Source organism: Trichoderma virens (assembly GCF_000170995.1).
Source record: "Trichoderma virens Gv29-8 chromosome Unknown TRIVIscaffold_89, whole genome shotgun sequence".
Lineage (NCBI taxonomy): Eukaryota > Fungi > Ascomycota > Sordariomycetes > Hypocreales > Hypocreaceae > Trichoderma > Trichoderma virens.
In genome coordinates this window covers 1,490,418-1,503,116 of record NW_014013660.1, presented here as the reverse complement: position 1 = coordinate 1,503,116, position 12,699 = coordinate 1,490,418, and the positions used below count along the sequence as shown (strand labels likewise).

The window sequence follows — 12,699 nt, the reverse complement described above, 5'->3', positions numbered from 1 at the left end:
CTCGTGATATGCTTCTGGATATTCTCCTCGTTTTTTTATTTGGGGGTGAATGCAACCATGGCAACTATTTCAACGTATATCAGCATGAAAGAACAATCACGTCTGGTTTATAAATGGCGTCATCGTTTCGACTTTGGATATAATGAAATTGGATTGCCGCAGGTCGTAATTACCGGTTAAAATAGGCATGTTTCAAGGCATCCCCAGCAGTAAGTCGTTGCTATAAATACGGGTGAGCAAATAAAATATTTATCAAAATTGTCCAAGAAGGCATCTTCTTACTTTATGATCCCATTGAAGCAGCTTATCCAAGAGATCCATGACCTCCATACTTGCAAATCGTTCATTGCTCTCGTTGAAAAAACTTTGCCAACTCCTCCTCTCGAAATGCGCGATAGCATCAATACCATCCGTGATGGTTTCCATATCGTACTTCTCCACATAGTTGAGCAGGCCTTTGGTGCCTAGCACCCTGGCAATCGCCTGTAGGATATGAAAATTGCTCGCTCCATGAAAGAATGGCTCTTTCCTGAAGACCATAGACGCAATAACTACTCCTACGTTCCATATATCTACGCTGCAGTCATACTCTTCGTACTGTAAAAGTAGTTCCGGAGCCTTGTGGAAACCTCGACCAACTCTGACGCTATATCTACAGTTGGGAACATGAACTTCGGCGTAATCCCAGCCAAATAGTCGTAGCTAGTACCATTTGAGACATCAGCTACCTGTGCAATAAAGGTGATGGGGATCCCCACCTTTCGTTGATTGTGGTCAATCATTATGTTGTGCGGACGAATATCTCTATGCATGACGCTCTTGCTATGACAAAATTCAACGGCTTTAAGAAGTTCTTTCATATAGTAGCGGACGTCTCCGTCGCTAAATGTAGGATATAAAGTTCGGAAATCGATATTCTCAATGTATTCAAAGACCAAGGACGGCGGTTCCATCTATTAATTTATCAGCAGGGAATCTCTCCGGATTACTTCAACTCTATACGCTGTTAATACGCCCCAAGCAGGCATACCTGGCTGTCTTGCACAATGTCGTAGAGTTTCGGGATATTTATCCCGCCTCCAAGAGAGCGAAGGATTTTGATCTCCTGCTCTATGCTGAGCCTCCCTACTTCTTTCGCTGGCTTGACTATGCATCTCTTGAGATCTATCATCCGAACACCTTCGAAGATATCTGCGTGTTTCCCAAAGCCTTTTTCACGATATTTTATTATTAGCATAGATGTTGATTAGGCTGGTAGAGGCTAGCGAATTACCAATTTTGCGCACGATCTCATAGGCATCGCTGCTTGCGGATCCTGTATACAGTGTCACAAATGTTGTCACTGTAGCTCCAATATCGGGGATAACATCACGTTTACAATTCATAGTTATTACATACCTTCGGGATGGACTGACATTGTTCTTTGTTGTTGCGGTGTGCGGGATTTAAATAGCTGGCGTTGAGCGGGGTTTTGTTTGCTGGAGCTGTGGCGATGTTGAGAAAAATGACCATGCCTGACATTTCGCATTCCACTTTACGTATCTCAGCAGGAGACGAAAAAGATAGGCCACCAATATTTACGTAGCTAGTTAATTATTCTTCTTTCTTCTGTTCTCCTTGTTCGATTAACCACTGAATTCTCATTATCTTTGTATGCGCTGTCCTTGACCGTGATTACTAACTCGAGCAGTACAGTACATGTGAAAGTGTTCACCAGTAAACGTTGATTAAGACGAACTTGAGCGTCACGTTGATGTTCGGTGCATTATTAGCCTATATCTCGAGATTTACTCGCTATTCCTGGATCTGACAGCACCGATACATATATGCACCTGTCGTAGCACATATTTGGCTCCAGCTTTACATTGATAAACTCATTCGCCTCTGAGTCCTAGATGCAGTTACAGCCGTGCTGAATTCCCCGTACTATAAGCTATGGTTTATGCAGCGAGCACATACTACTGATACCAGTAATTCTTATCATTATCATACTTTATAAATGTTCTATTGCATTAATTCTGTAACATCAGGCCCATCCACAAATTTAAAGATTGGATTATAGACGGATCGCGCCAAGAGATATCCTAGGAGGCCATCTGGGCCAAGATCCTTGAACCCTCCTCTCAAATGAACCATCCTGAGAATGCCCTCACCATGCAGTCGGTATTCCGTTACATTCCCAGAAAGAAACTACTCAGCAAATAAGTGTTAGGTGCATTTACGATAATAGACACAATACGAATGAAAAGCACTTACCTCTTCCGTTGATAATACCAAAGCCAAAGCAATACTATAATCGCTGATATCCCCTCCATCTGAGTCTGAAAGCGCGGCGCGAAGTATTTTGATGCATTCACTCTTGTACTTGAGCAGGGAAACTCTATAGGAATCGTTTTCAGGATGTAGAGTTAATAAACTCCGGCAGGCTGCCATAAAGAGGCCGGCCTGGAGGCCTCGCTCTGTAAGTGACCATGGCACAAACTGCGACCGGACATTTTGGAGAAGGAGTTGTTCAGTCTCAGTATGAATACAATCTGTATACCCGTGGTCAACGACATAGGTGATATCTGCAACCGATTAGTGCTCTAGCTCAATTTTATATATCATGGATGTGAAGAAGTCATAGGGAAAATTCTTACAATGATCAATCAATGAATTCTCGGAATCAGAAACGGCTCTTGCGGTGCTCTGGAAGGGGTTTCTTCGATTTGATGTCACAGAGGTTTGGGGATTGGGCATCCATATTTCTAGCTCGATTGGTCGAGCTTCCTCGGTATGCTTTAGTTGGTGTGCTACTTGCAGATGACGTTCTTCAGTTACATGCACCAACTGTGTGTCAACATCTTCTTGCTGCCCGTGATCATTAAGTTTGCTTGATCCGGCGGCAGGCTGGTATTGCCGAATCTCTAAGCGAACCCGGCGACTTGCTTGCTTGCGGCCATGTGTGTTTTTTGCCACATGTGAACGTATAACAGTGAGTGCATCCGATTTAGTGGCGTCGCTAGGGTTTGTCAGGTTGAGAAATTGTATTCTTGGCTGCTTCTCTTTGCCTTTGGAGCTCATTGTCCCTATCGTGTGACCTTGCTCTATCTTGTACTATGCGGTCACTGCATGTGGGGAGTTTGCTATTGCAAAAGGCATATGTACAGAAGAAGATATGTACAACTGCCGGATCTGAAGATTTAAAGGTTTTAATTTCCGTCCGGCATTGGCTTTGATTTGGTTAGGCTTTTTGACCTCCACAAGGCCACCCTTTTTTTCATCTGCTTATTTCTAAGAGTTTGACACTAAGCCACCGCTTCCTGAGATGTCAAACGCCGCGTGGATAGTTAGTTCCCCTTCGGTATGGCGTTCCGGACATCGGCTCAAATACGTACCGCGACATTCGAAGAACCCTGATCAGTCATACGTGTTGCGGTCTAACTTGCTTCCATCTTCAAAGTCGCAAAACCTGTATTGTGTTGCGCTTGTGAGCGAGAGCCGTTTTAATTGTGGAGCAGCAGCGAGAATCACTCCGCAATTTCTCTTGATCGAGCGGTCAAATATGCAGCTCCTAAAACTATGACCAAATGCAGGCAACGCTGAAGCTGTTTTGCAGGCATTGCGGAAGAATATTGGCTACCAGTACAACACTCTTTCTTTACATCAAAACCATCCCAGAGCCAACAAGAAGCATGAAGCTTACAAATTTAACTACACTTCAACCAGCCAAAATGCAGTCTTTTAACAGGTATCCACCACCGTACTTCTTTGAGCTTGTCTCGTTCGACACGCGCCAAACAGTCAATAACTGCTGTATATGCACATAGATAACCTGAATCCAATCAGCCAATTCAAACTATCTCTAGCACAACAAGAGCAACAGCATTGCCACATTGCGGTCTGGTTGGTCATCTTGCTGTTTGGCGCCGCATCAAGAAGACAATATGCTGAAAGATCATGTTACAACTAGCCCGAACTCAAGTCTTTGGAATCACTGTTGCTGATTTTGGCTTAAGAATAAGTGTACTAACAGGCATCGGCCGTGTGGGTACCATCGATCAAAGGGCTGCATTGCCCAGTGGCCACTGGGCTATTCTTTTCTCCTTTCCGTTAGCTGCCAAAGCTAGGCATCCCAACTAATAATAGCGCTCAGCTCAGGGGCAACTTTTGTCTTGCTATAAGTTGCTAGATGTCTATTTTCGTTTTCTTCTTTCTTGCTGTTTATGCAGTTGACCTTCTGCGATATAGCTTCCACTGAGTGCCTAATATACAGGTAGGCCAACGATAGAAACAGCCACCGTTCTTTCGGTCAGACGGCCTAATCAGCAATGATTGAGTTTACGACTCATGCATACACATTAATAATTCTCAGCCGTTGCTACCAAGAAAGCCCCTAGAAGACTGGACCCAACTCGGCTACACATATCCCTGTTCTCGGTAAACTCGCTACCATTACGGAGTAGAGGCGAAGACTCTCTTTGGACGCCAAGGCGCATAAGCAACGCAATAATCGCCGAGTATACTGTACTGTTTTTTCTGTATAAAGAAATGTAGTTTGGGTAACTGGGGATTCTATGATACAAGGAATGTTCACTCACACTATAGAGAGTAATTACCGATGCAGGAATAAATTTGGTCGCCCTCCGGATTACGCTCAGCTGTATGAGACCAAGGGTGACGGGGCTCACTTCCACTTACTTTGCGCAGTTTGTAGTACAGCAAGTAGCCGTTTGGGAAATACAGGATGGCCCCGTATCCAATATATCTTTTCGGACCTCGTGGAGTGTGTATATATAGATGAACATGCCCCAAACCTTGCATATAAGGGTACGTGAGGTCGGCAGGCGTAAGAGAGTCAATACATCGGTGGTAACTAATAGGTAGGGACCAAAGATGATGTAGTAGGACGATTCGTTTCTCTTCTTACCTCTGAAGAGGTGACTGCTATTAGGCGCCCGATATAAGGTAGGTACATATATATATCATAGGCATGCGAAGATCATGTGACCTCAAATTGCATGTAGATACGTGTAGCTAAAGCTTTTTTACAATGTAATCAAGCAAAGCTGCGAAGCCAGCTTTGCGAAGCCGGTAAACTGGGTGAAGTGAAGCTTCCAGATTCACTCTACTGGCGGGCAAAAACGATAATAAATCACCCAATTTCCAAGCTATATCTTGAAAGACTGACTGGCAATTGGTTAAAATTGTGTTTTTTTGGTAGCTCTCACCGCCCGCGATGTGCTTTTAATCTCGGTTTTTTAACTTAGTGTGTCTTAGAGTCGGTATCGCAATGTTCTTGTGGTGTTAAGCGTCCATATACACCTTGCGTTGTAACTAACCTTATGTACATTTGATTACACAGCCTTTTCCGTATAGGTATGCTCTGGTTTTATTATAAATAATTGGTATTTTAAAATATAGGAAAGTACCTACGCGAGGGGTGGGTGTTTTTGGACAGTGCTAATAAAAGAATTTCGTACTGTAACAGCTTATTCGCCGCCAAAAGGGCATTGTAAGGCAAATACAGCTATTTAAAGGCTGTTTGATTTTTTTGCCAAACAGGTCACCTTCCAGATTAGATTTCCCTTCCAACTACAGCTTTTTCAACCTAAGACCATTCATCAATAGCAGCTATTCAACCCAGCAGCTATTTAATCAGTAGCTGTTAAAGCCGGCAGCAGCTTTCTAATTCAACAGCCTTCTTTTGAAAGCAGCTATTAAGCCCAGTAAGCTGTCAGGGTTATTAGCAAGCTTTTAGGGCTAGCAGCAGCTATTAGGGCCATCAATAGCTTTTTAATTCAACAGCTCCCAAGCCCAGTAAGCTATTAGACATAGCAAGCTATTAAGCCCGGTAACAGCTATTGAGCCCAGTGATAGCTTTTACATCCTGATATCGTTCGCAAAGCTTTCCAATTAATAGCGCTATAACTGCTATAGCTATAGCGCTTAGCTCCCTAAAGCCCAATATACCTTAAGTTATGTTGTTATTTTCTAGCCTAAGCTTTTTGCAACTTCTTTTATTTAACAACCTTGATCTAATGCGATGACCTTGATCGAACGCGATGACCTTGATCTAACAGGATGGACTTGATCTAATAAGGTGACCTTAATTGAACGGATTGAATGCGATAACCTTGATCCAACGCGCTGACCTTAATCGCGTTGGATCAAGGTCATCGCGTTGGATCAAGGTCATCCCGTTGGATCAAGATTGTTAAATACAAGAAGTAGCAGAAGGCGCGCCCGGAGGGGAATAACCAAACTACCCCCAAATAGCAGGCGCTTATGACAGATAGCGATAACCTTGGTGCAAAAGAATGACCTTGATGGAACGGGATAACCCTGATCAAACCAAAAGACCCTAATGGATGATGCAGCTTTGCTTGCCCCCTATGAATGCCTGAGGGGGCATCAGACTTGTAACTCACAAAAATGTGTTTCACAATGAACCTTGCGTATTAGACACTTCCACTTAAAGTATTGTTACAGATACCTGATGCGCAGCTTGAAGAATGTCAGGATAGAATAACGATACTCATGTTGCTTATAAAAATGTATCGTTAAGGGTTATGATTGAACTTGATGGCATCACCGGCAAGGATGCTCAGCTACAAAACAAAATGACTTTAATGAAGTACTAATGCCCTTCTTGAACGCGCACGATAGAAGAAATCCTCATGAAATTCACCGGGAAGGGATAAGTCTGAGTGTGTACTCTGTATAGTGTGTACTTGACACCTCTGGCGAAATCAGGTGTCTTCATAAGACGTAGAGTGAGTGGTCGGGGTAGAGAAATGCGCATCCTTTCTGAGACATAATAAGCAAATCACTTAATTAATTAATCATAATTTTCTCTCTTTCCCTCTCTCCCTCTTTCTCTTTGTCTTTTTTTTTTTTTTCCCTTAAAAAACCACACCCAAGACCAGGTCATTTTTCACTGCGACCATGTATGAAGGCTCAATTACTTGCTTCATTGCTCCGCTGCGCTTTTAGACGGCCGTGGTGGACTGAAATTCGAGTCTCCATGTTCAATACGCCTAATCCATCCTGTCAAATACTTGGCTTTGTTTGAAATGCACAAAACTTCTGTCATTCATTACGCATTATCGAATTGGGACTGATTATCAACAAGCTTCGGGGATCATAAGAGCACACATTCGAGGGGATAGCACCGGAAATAAAACTCTCCTCTTAAACTTTGGCTAGTGCTTAGCTGCCGCGACTCCGCGCCCCGGACTCACGTCTGCTGAGGGAGGATACGGCCCCCAACTGAAGCTTCTTCCATTCCTTTTTGCCTATTGGGTGAAGCCACGGTGAGATATGTGACGGCAATACGGAGTACAAAGGTGATATGGCTACTGAGGGTGAAAGAATACCCGAAAGGATCGATGCCGGGCATTCCATTTGGCATAGCTTATGATTTCAATGCGGGGGTCGGGTCTGATGTTTCCCAAGTCGACAGGTTTTGTTATTTATTTTTGATTCAACTAAAGACAATCCGGTATAACTCGGACACCATTTCAAATGTCTATCTCAGAATGAAACATGAGTTTTATGCAAGGTCAGAACCCCTCACCAACAATCGCCATTGTTTCCGAGAAACAAGAATACTCGTACGTCACGTAGATGTGATATGTGCTTACGTCTTGATGATGAATGACTCTTGTCCCCGCACTTGATGCAGGAAGAATACGGCTTGGAGATCTGAAATCATGAGGGGCTGTGTCTGTCTCCACAGTCAATGTATTTCAAGAATCCGGGGTGCATGAACTGTGACTCTGATCAGTTCGAATGCTCTTTAATAACCAAATGAGCGGGGAGAATTTATCGAGCAACCAAACACTCTGCCTGTAACCGGTTGCAACCATTCTTGATCCGCCAATGTCAGACCCCCGATTTGAATTCTCGAATTAGTAGATGGTACACCTACCTAGCATGGAGCTCAGTTAATTCAGCCGAGATAGTTGACTGGTGTTGAAACGTCAATGCTCGTAGATTACAACACATGAAGTCAAAGCGTGAAAAGTTCAGAAAAGAAGACTCTTTACTTCTGACAGGTGGCAGGACTTGTACCATTCGGAGTCCCTATGAAATTATACATCAAGTAAACACCATGCCAAAATTGTTGGCATGGTAAAATTCACGAACCTCTCAACACCGCTCGTTGCATATCACCCCGCAGTCTTGGCCATGCAAGCCAGAAAGTTACACTGCCATCTGCTTTATGCGCACCTATTGGATATCGTGGAAAGAATTCACGGGTAAATGGATATTTGGTCATGTATGGCTCGACCATGTGTATGGATCCAAGAACAGAATTGCAATTGGTGATTCTGTCTTGGCTGTGAGGGGGTGAATACGACATATCGTTCGGCTCATGTCGTCAACCAGAGCCTAGAGGAGATTTTTCGGAATCGAAAATAATTGGTTGTATGAATCCGTGACATGGGTCCTTCAGACGTCTATTTAAGATCGCAGGGCGCTTTCCATTGTTTCTTATGGTATATCAAATTGCGTTACATCCTCACGATTTCCTTGTAACAGGTCTTCCAATAAAGGGCCTTTCAAGATGTCAACGCAATATTCGGGGTATGGTAGCTCTCTGCCCGATGAGTTCGATATCATCGTGGCAGGGGGCGGAAGTTGCGGATGTGTAGTCGCAGGCCGGTGAGCTCTTAACTTCTCAGCATTGATTCATGGCTCTCAACTGATAAGTGATAGGCTGGCAAATTTAGACCATAATCTCAAAGTTTTGTTGATTGAGGCTGGCGAGAGCAACCTCAACAATCCTTGGGTTTTCCGACCCGGTATCTACCCACGGAATATGAAACTGGACTCCAAGACGGCTTCCTTTTATGAGTCTCGTCCGTCCAAATGGTTGGCTGGTCGAAAGGCTGTTGTACCCTGCGCCCACGTCCTTGGTGGTGGTTCGTCAATCAACTTCATGATGTATACACGTGCTTCCGCTTCCGATTATGATGATTTCCAAGCCAAGGGCTGGACAACTCAGGAATTACTGCCGCTCATGAGGAAGCACGAGACGTATCAAAGAGCCAGTCAGAATCGAGACATACACGGCTTCGAAGGTCCCATCAAGGTGTCTTTCGGTAACTATACATATCCGATTAAAGACGACTTCCTCCGGGCTGCAGAATCACAGGGGATCCCTGTTGTTGATGATCTCCAAGATTTAGTTACAGGTCATGGGGCTGAGCACTGGCTGAAGTGGATTAATCGGGATACAGGACGGCGAAGCGACAGTGCACATGCTTACATCCACGCAACTCGAGCAGCACACTCCAACTTATATCTAGCGTGCAACACAAAGGTTGACAAAGTTATAATTGAGAATGGTAGGGCGGTCGGCGTGCAAACAGTCCCAACTAAGCCCCTAGGACCAGGCCAACCTCCAACCCGCGTATTCCGCGCGCGCAAGCAAATCGTTGTATCAGGCGGAACACTCTCCTCTCCACTGATTCTTCAGAGATCGGGCATTGGCGACCCCGTAAAATTGAGGAAGGCGGGTGTCAACTGTTTAGTTAATCTTCCCGGGGTTGGACTAAACTTTCAAGACCATTACTTGACCTTCTCAGTGTTCAGAGCCAAGCCTGATGTCGAAACTTTTGATGATTTTGTTCGAGGTGATCCTGAAGTACAAAAACGTAAGTAGATGAACCATATAAAAAACTTTACTGACTTCGCATACTAAAGCTGGTCTGATATAGGTGTTTTCGATGAGTGGCATTTAAAGGGCACTGGCCCTCTTGCAACCAATGGTATCGACGCAGGGGTCAAAATTCGCCCTACAGAACATGAATTAAAACAGTTCGAGAGTTGGCCAACCCCCCATTTTAAAGATGGCTGGAAGAGTTACTTTAAAGACAAACCAGATAAGCCGGTGATGCACTACAGTGTCATATCGGGCTGGTTTGGCGACCACATGTTAATGTGAGATTTCCAATGCCTGCTAAGTCTTTGCCTACATTCTGACAAATTTACAAGGCCTCCTGGAAAATTTTTCACGATGTTTCACTTCTTGGAATATCCTTTCTCAAGAGGTAGCACGCATATCAAGAGCGCTGATCCGTACGAAAGTCCCGACTTCGATTGTGGCTTCATGAACGACGAGCGAGACATGGTACCAATGGTTTGGGGCTACATTAAATCCAGGGAAACGGCGCGGAGAATGGACGCATATGCAGGTGAAGTGGAGACTATGGTTCGTTGCATCTTCCTGGTCATAACGGTGTGCCTTTGGTGACTTATCTCACATGTGTAGCACCCCTTCTTTGACTATGACTCTCCAGCAAGAGCCCATGACATGGATCTAGCTACAACTAAGGCCTATGCACTTCCGAGTAATCTATCCGCGGGAATCACCCATGGTAGCTGGTCTTCATATCTCCCTGAAGCTGACACCAAAGCTGCTGGCAATATCTTGTCTTCAAACAAGGTCAATACGCGCCAAGAGCTCAAGTATACCACAAATGACATCAAAGCCATCGAAGAATGGGTGAAACGTCATGTGGAGAGTACTTGGCACAGCTTGGGAACGTGTTCTATGGCTCCCAAGGATGGCAATAGTATCGTAAAGCACGGAGTCCTAGATGAGCGCCTAAATGTTCATGGTGTTAAGGGACTTAAGGTTGCCGATCTAAGTATCTGCCCCGACAATGTGGGCTGCAATACGTAAGTTTCCCTCCCAAGTTGATTGCCATTTCCCCGTCTTAGAACTAAATATGATACAGATACTCGACTGCTCTCCTGATTGGAGAAAAAGCCGCCATGCTAGTAGCTGAAGATCTCGGTTATTCTGGTGAGGCATTGGAGATGAAGGTTCCTACGTATAATGCACCCGGCGAGCTGGCATTGCAGTACCGTCTGTAAACAAGATTGCGCACACCCTATTTTCCTAATGTACGATTTTGATTGCAGACTGTTGTTATACGTTATTAAACACTTGATTGTGATTTCATTATGCAACTACCCTGTATCACTCCTTTCGTTGAATATGGCTAGTTTGTGATTGTGTATTTAAGCTCCAGGGCACAGATTGTCAATATACAATATTTTCAGGTATGAATTATCATCGTTCATAGGAATAAACTATTATCAATACAACTCATTAAGAAATTGTAGATCTAGCTGCTAACTTCGGTCATTATAACATCATTCTCTTTAATAATAACCCAGAACAGACTCTCTTACTACTATTAGGACGCCCTTGATGTTAACGTTATTATCATTTCCTTTATAGCCAGTATGACTAACCTTCACATTAACCTTGCTAACGTTAGTAATAACTATACCTCTTTCCCCCAGGTTACGGCCGACACCGTCGAGTGTCAGCAGATATATAGAGAGACTATTATGATGAGTCTGTGTAGCTCCACTTACTCCGGTCCTTTCGCCGTGGCTAGACGTATATTCGCTCTGTTCGGCACACTCCCGGGAGGCGAAGGCTGGGGCATAGTTTTCCATTGATCTAGCGGTAAAAGCTTTGCTGACCCTCACATCCTGATTAAATATAGCCTCTACACTCCAGGAGGGCGGAACCGTTTGGACTCCTAGGAGAAAACGGCGAACAACAAAATATAATCGATGAAATCGTGGACCGGCGTGACAACACAGGAAAGGGGGAGTTTGAAGTCAGATAGCTAGGCTACCCAGAGACGACATGACAACCAGCAGCGGCGTTGGAATTGGACGTAACCCACTGTTGAGGCAGTTCCCGGCCCAGCCGGCGCCGGACTCTTCACCGGGAGAACTACAGCTGGCGACCACTTCTCACGACTACGACCAGCTGGTCAGGCATCCAACACGAGCTGGCTACCTGCGGGTCTGTTTCGCGTTATTCTTTTTTCTTCTTTTTTCTTTTCTCCTCTCTTTTTTTAGGGAGTAACTATTCAGCACCCCAAGTTCGCTATTCAGCATCCCATTCTTAAATTTAAAGTAGCGTAGGTAGTAATGATGGCAAATATTAAAGGAATATATAGATAGTAGCAGATACTAGCCATAGTAGCAGATATTAGCCATAGAAGCAGATATTAGCCATAGTAGCAGATACTCCAGGAACTGTGTAATTCCTGTTTAAGTAACAGTGATAAGAGATCCTCATTATACGTTGTTACTCTATTCGGAACTCCTTTTAGCCGCTGGGGTGTTGGATAGCCAGCTTGGGGTGCTGAGTAGCCCTTCCATTTTTTTACTCCTCTCTCACATCTTCTTTTCTCTCCTTTCATCTCCTTCTTCCTCTAGACCCTGCCTTCCTGCTGCCACCTCATGCCCTCGCGCTCGACAACCCCCAAAAACAAGAAAACGCCACCTCTTCGACCATTGCGATTTGTAGTTCAGAGACCATATTTTACTATGGCAACGACGGCAGAGACAACGGCGACAGTTCCGCGACTGGAGATTGCGGACCTGGGACTGAATGAAGACGACATCAACTTTTCAGACGGCGTCGCTTGCGTCACTACATATTGGGCCTATGCTATGACGATGACGGTCGCAGACCGCCATAGCTTCTGTCAGAAAGTGCGCGACAAGAAGGCCTGGGCGCATTCAAACACTTCCCGAGGGCAACCTTCGGGCCATCGTATTTACCGAAGCGCGCTGGGGAAGTCGGTCGTGGGATATCTCTTTTTGATGGCGTTATTGGCTTCAGTAACGAGAAGGGAATGAAGAAGCACCAAAAGACGGTGTGTAAAGGACGCA

At 44.6% G+C, this 12,699-nt stretch overlaps 4 protein-coding genes across 4 annotated transcripts; 2 read left to right on the top strand and 2 right to left on the bottom strand.

The window, feature by feature from the left end:
* Positions 1–169: 169 nt before the first annotated feature.
* Positions 170–1,385, bottom strand: CSK2B (casein kinase II subunit alpha; the record flags this gene model as incomplete). Its single annotated transcript, XM_014096095.1, has 5 exons — positions 170–220; positions 283–702; positions 759–953; positions 1,031–1,209; positions 1,274–1,385. The coding sequence occupies 5 exons, from the start codon at positions 1,383–1,385 to the stop codon at positions 170–172; spliced, it is 957 nt and encodes a 318-aa protein (XP_013951570.1).
* A 619-nt stretch (positions 1,386–2,004) lies between these two features.
* On the bottom strand, positions 2,005–3,063 carry TRIVIDRAFT_66308 (uncharacterized protein; the record flags this gene model as incomplete). Its single annotated transcript, XM_014096094.1, has 3 exons — positions 2,005–2,190; positions 2,257–2,567; positions 2,640–3,063. 3 exons carry the CDS (start codon positions 3,061–3,063, stop codon positions 2,005–2,007), a joined length of 921 nt encoding a protein of 306 aa, XP_013951569.1.
* A 5,441-nt stretch (positions 3,064–8,504) lies between these two features.
* On the top strand, positions 8,505–11,061 carry TRIVIDRAFT_82909 (uncharacterized protein; the record flags this gene model as incomplete). Its single annotated transcript, XM_014096093.1, has 6 exons — positions 8,505–8,649; positions 8,704–9,644; positions 9,708–9,930; positions 9,985–10,201; positions 10,262–10,671; positions 10,731–11,061. 6 exons carry the CDS (start codon positions 8,552–8,554, stop codon positions 10,867–10,869), a joined length of 2,028 nt encoding a protein of 675 aa, XP_013951568.1.
* A 1,290-nt stretch (positions 11,062–12,351) lies between these two features.
* On the top strand, positions 12,352–12,666 carry TRIVIDRAFT_227214 (uncharacterized protein; the record flags this gene model as incomplete). The annotated part of the gene is made up of 1 exon (XM_014096092.1): positions 12,352–12,666. One exon carries the CDS (start codon positions 12,352–12,354, stop codon positions 12,664–12,666), a length of 315 nt encoding a protein of 104 aa, XP_013951567.1.
* Positions 12,667–12,699: the final 33 nt, after the last annotated feature.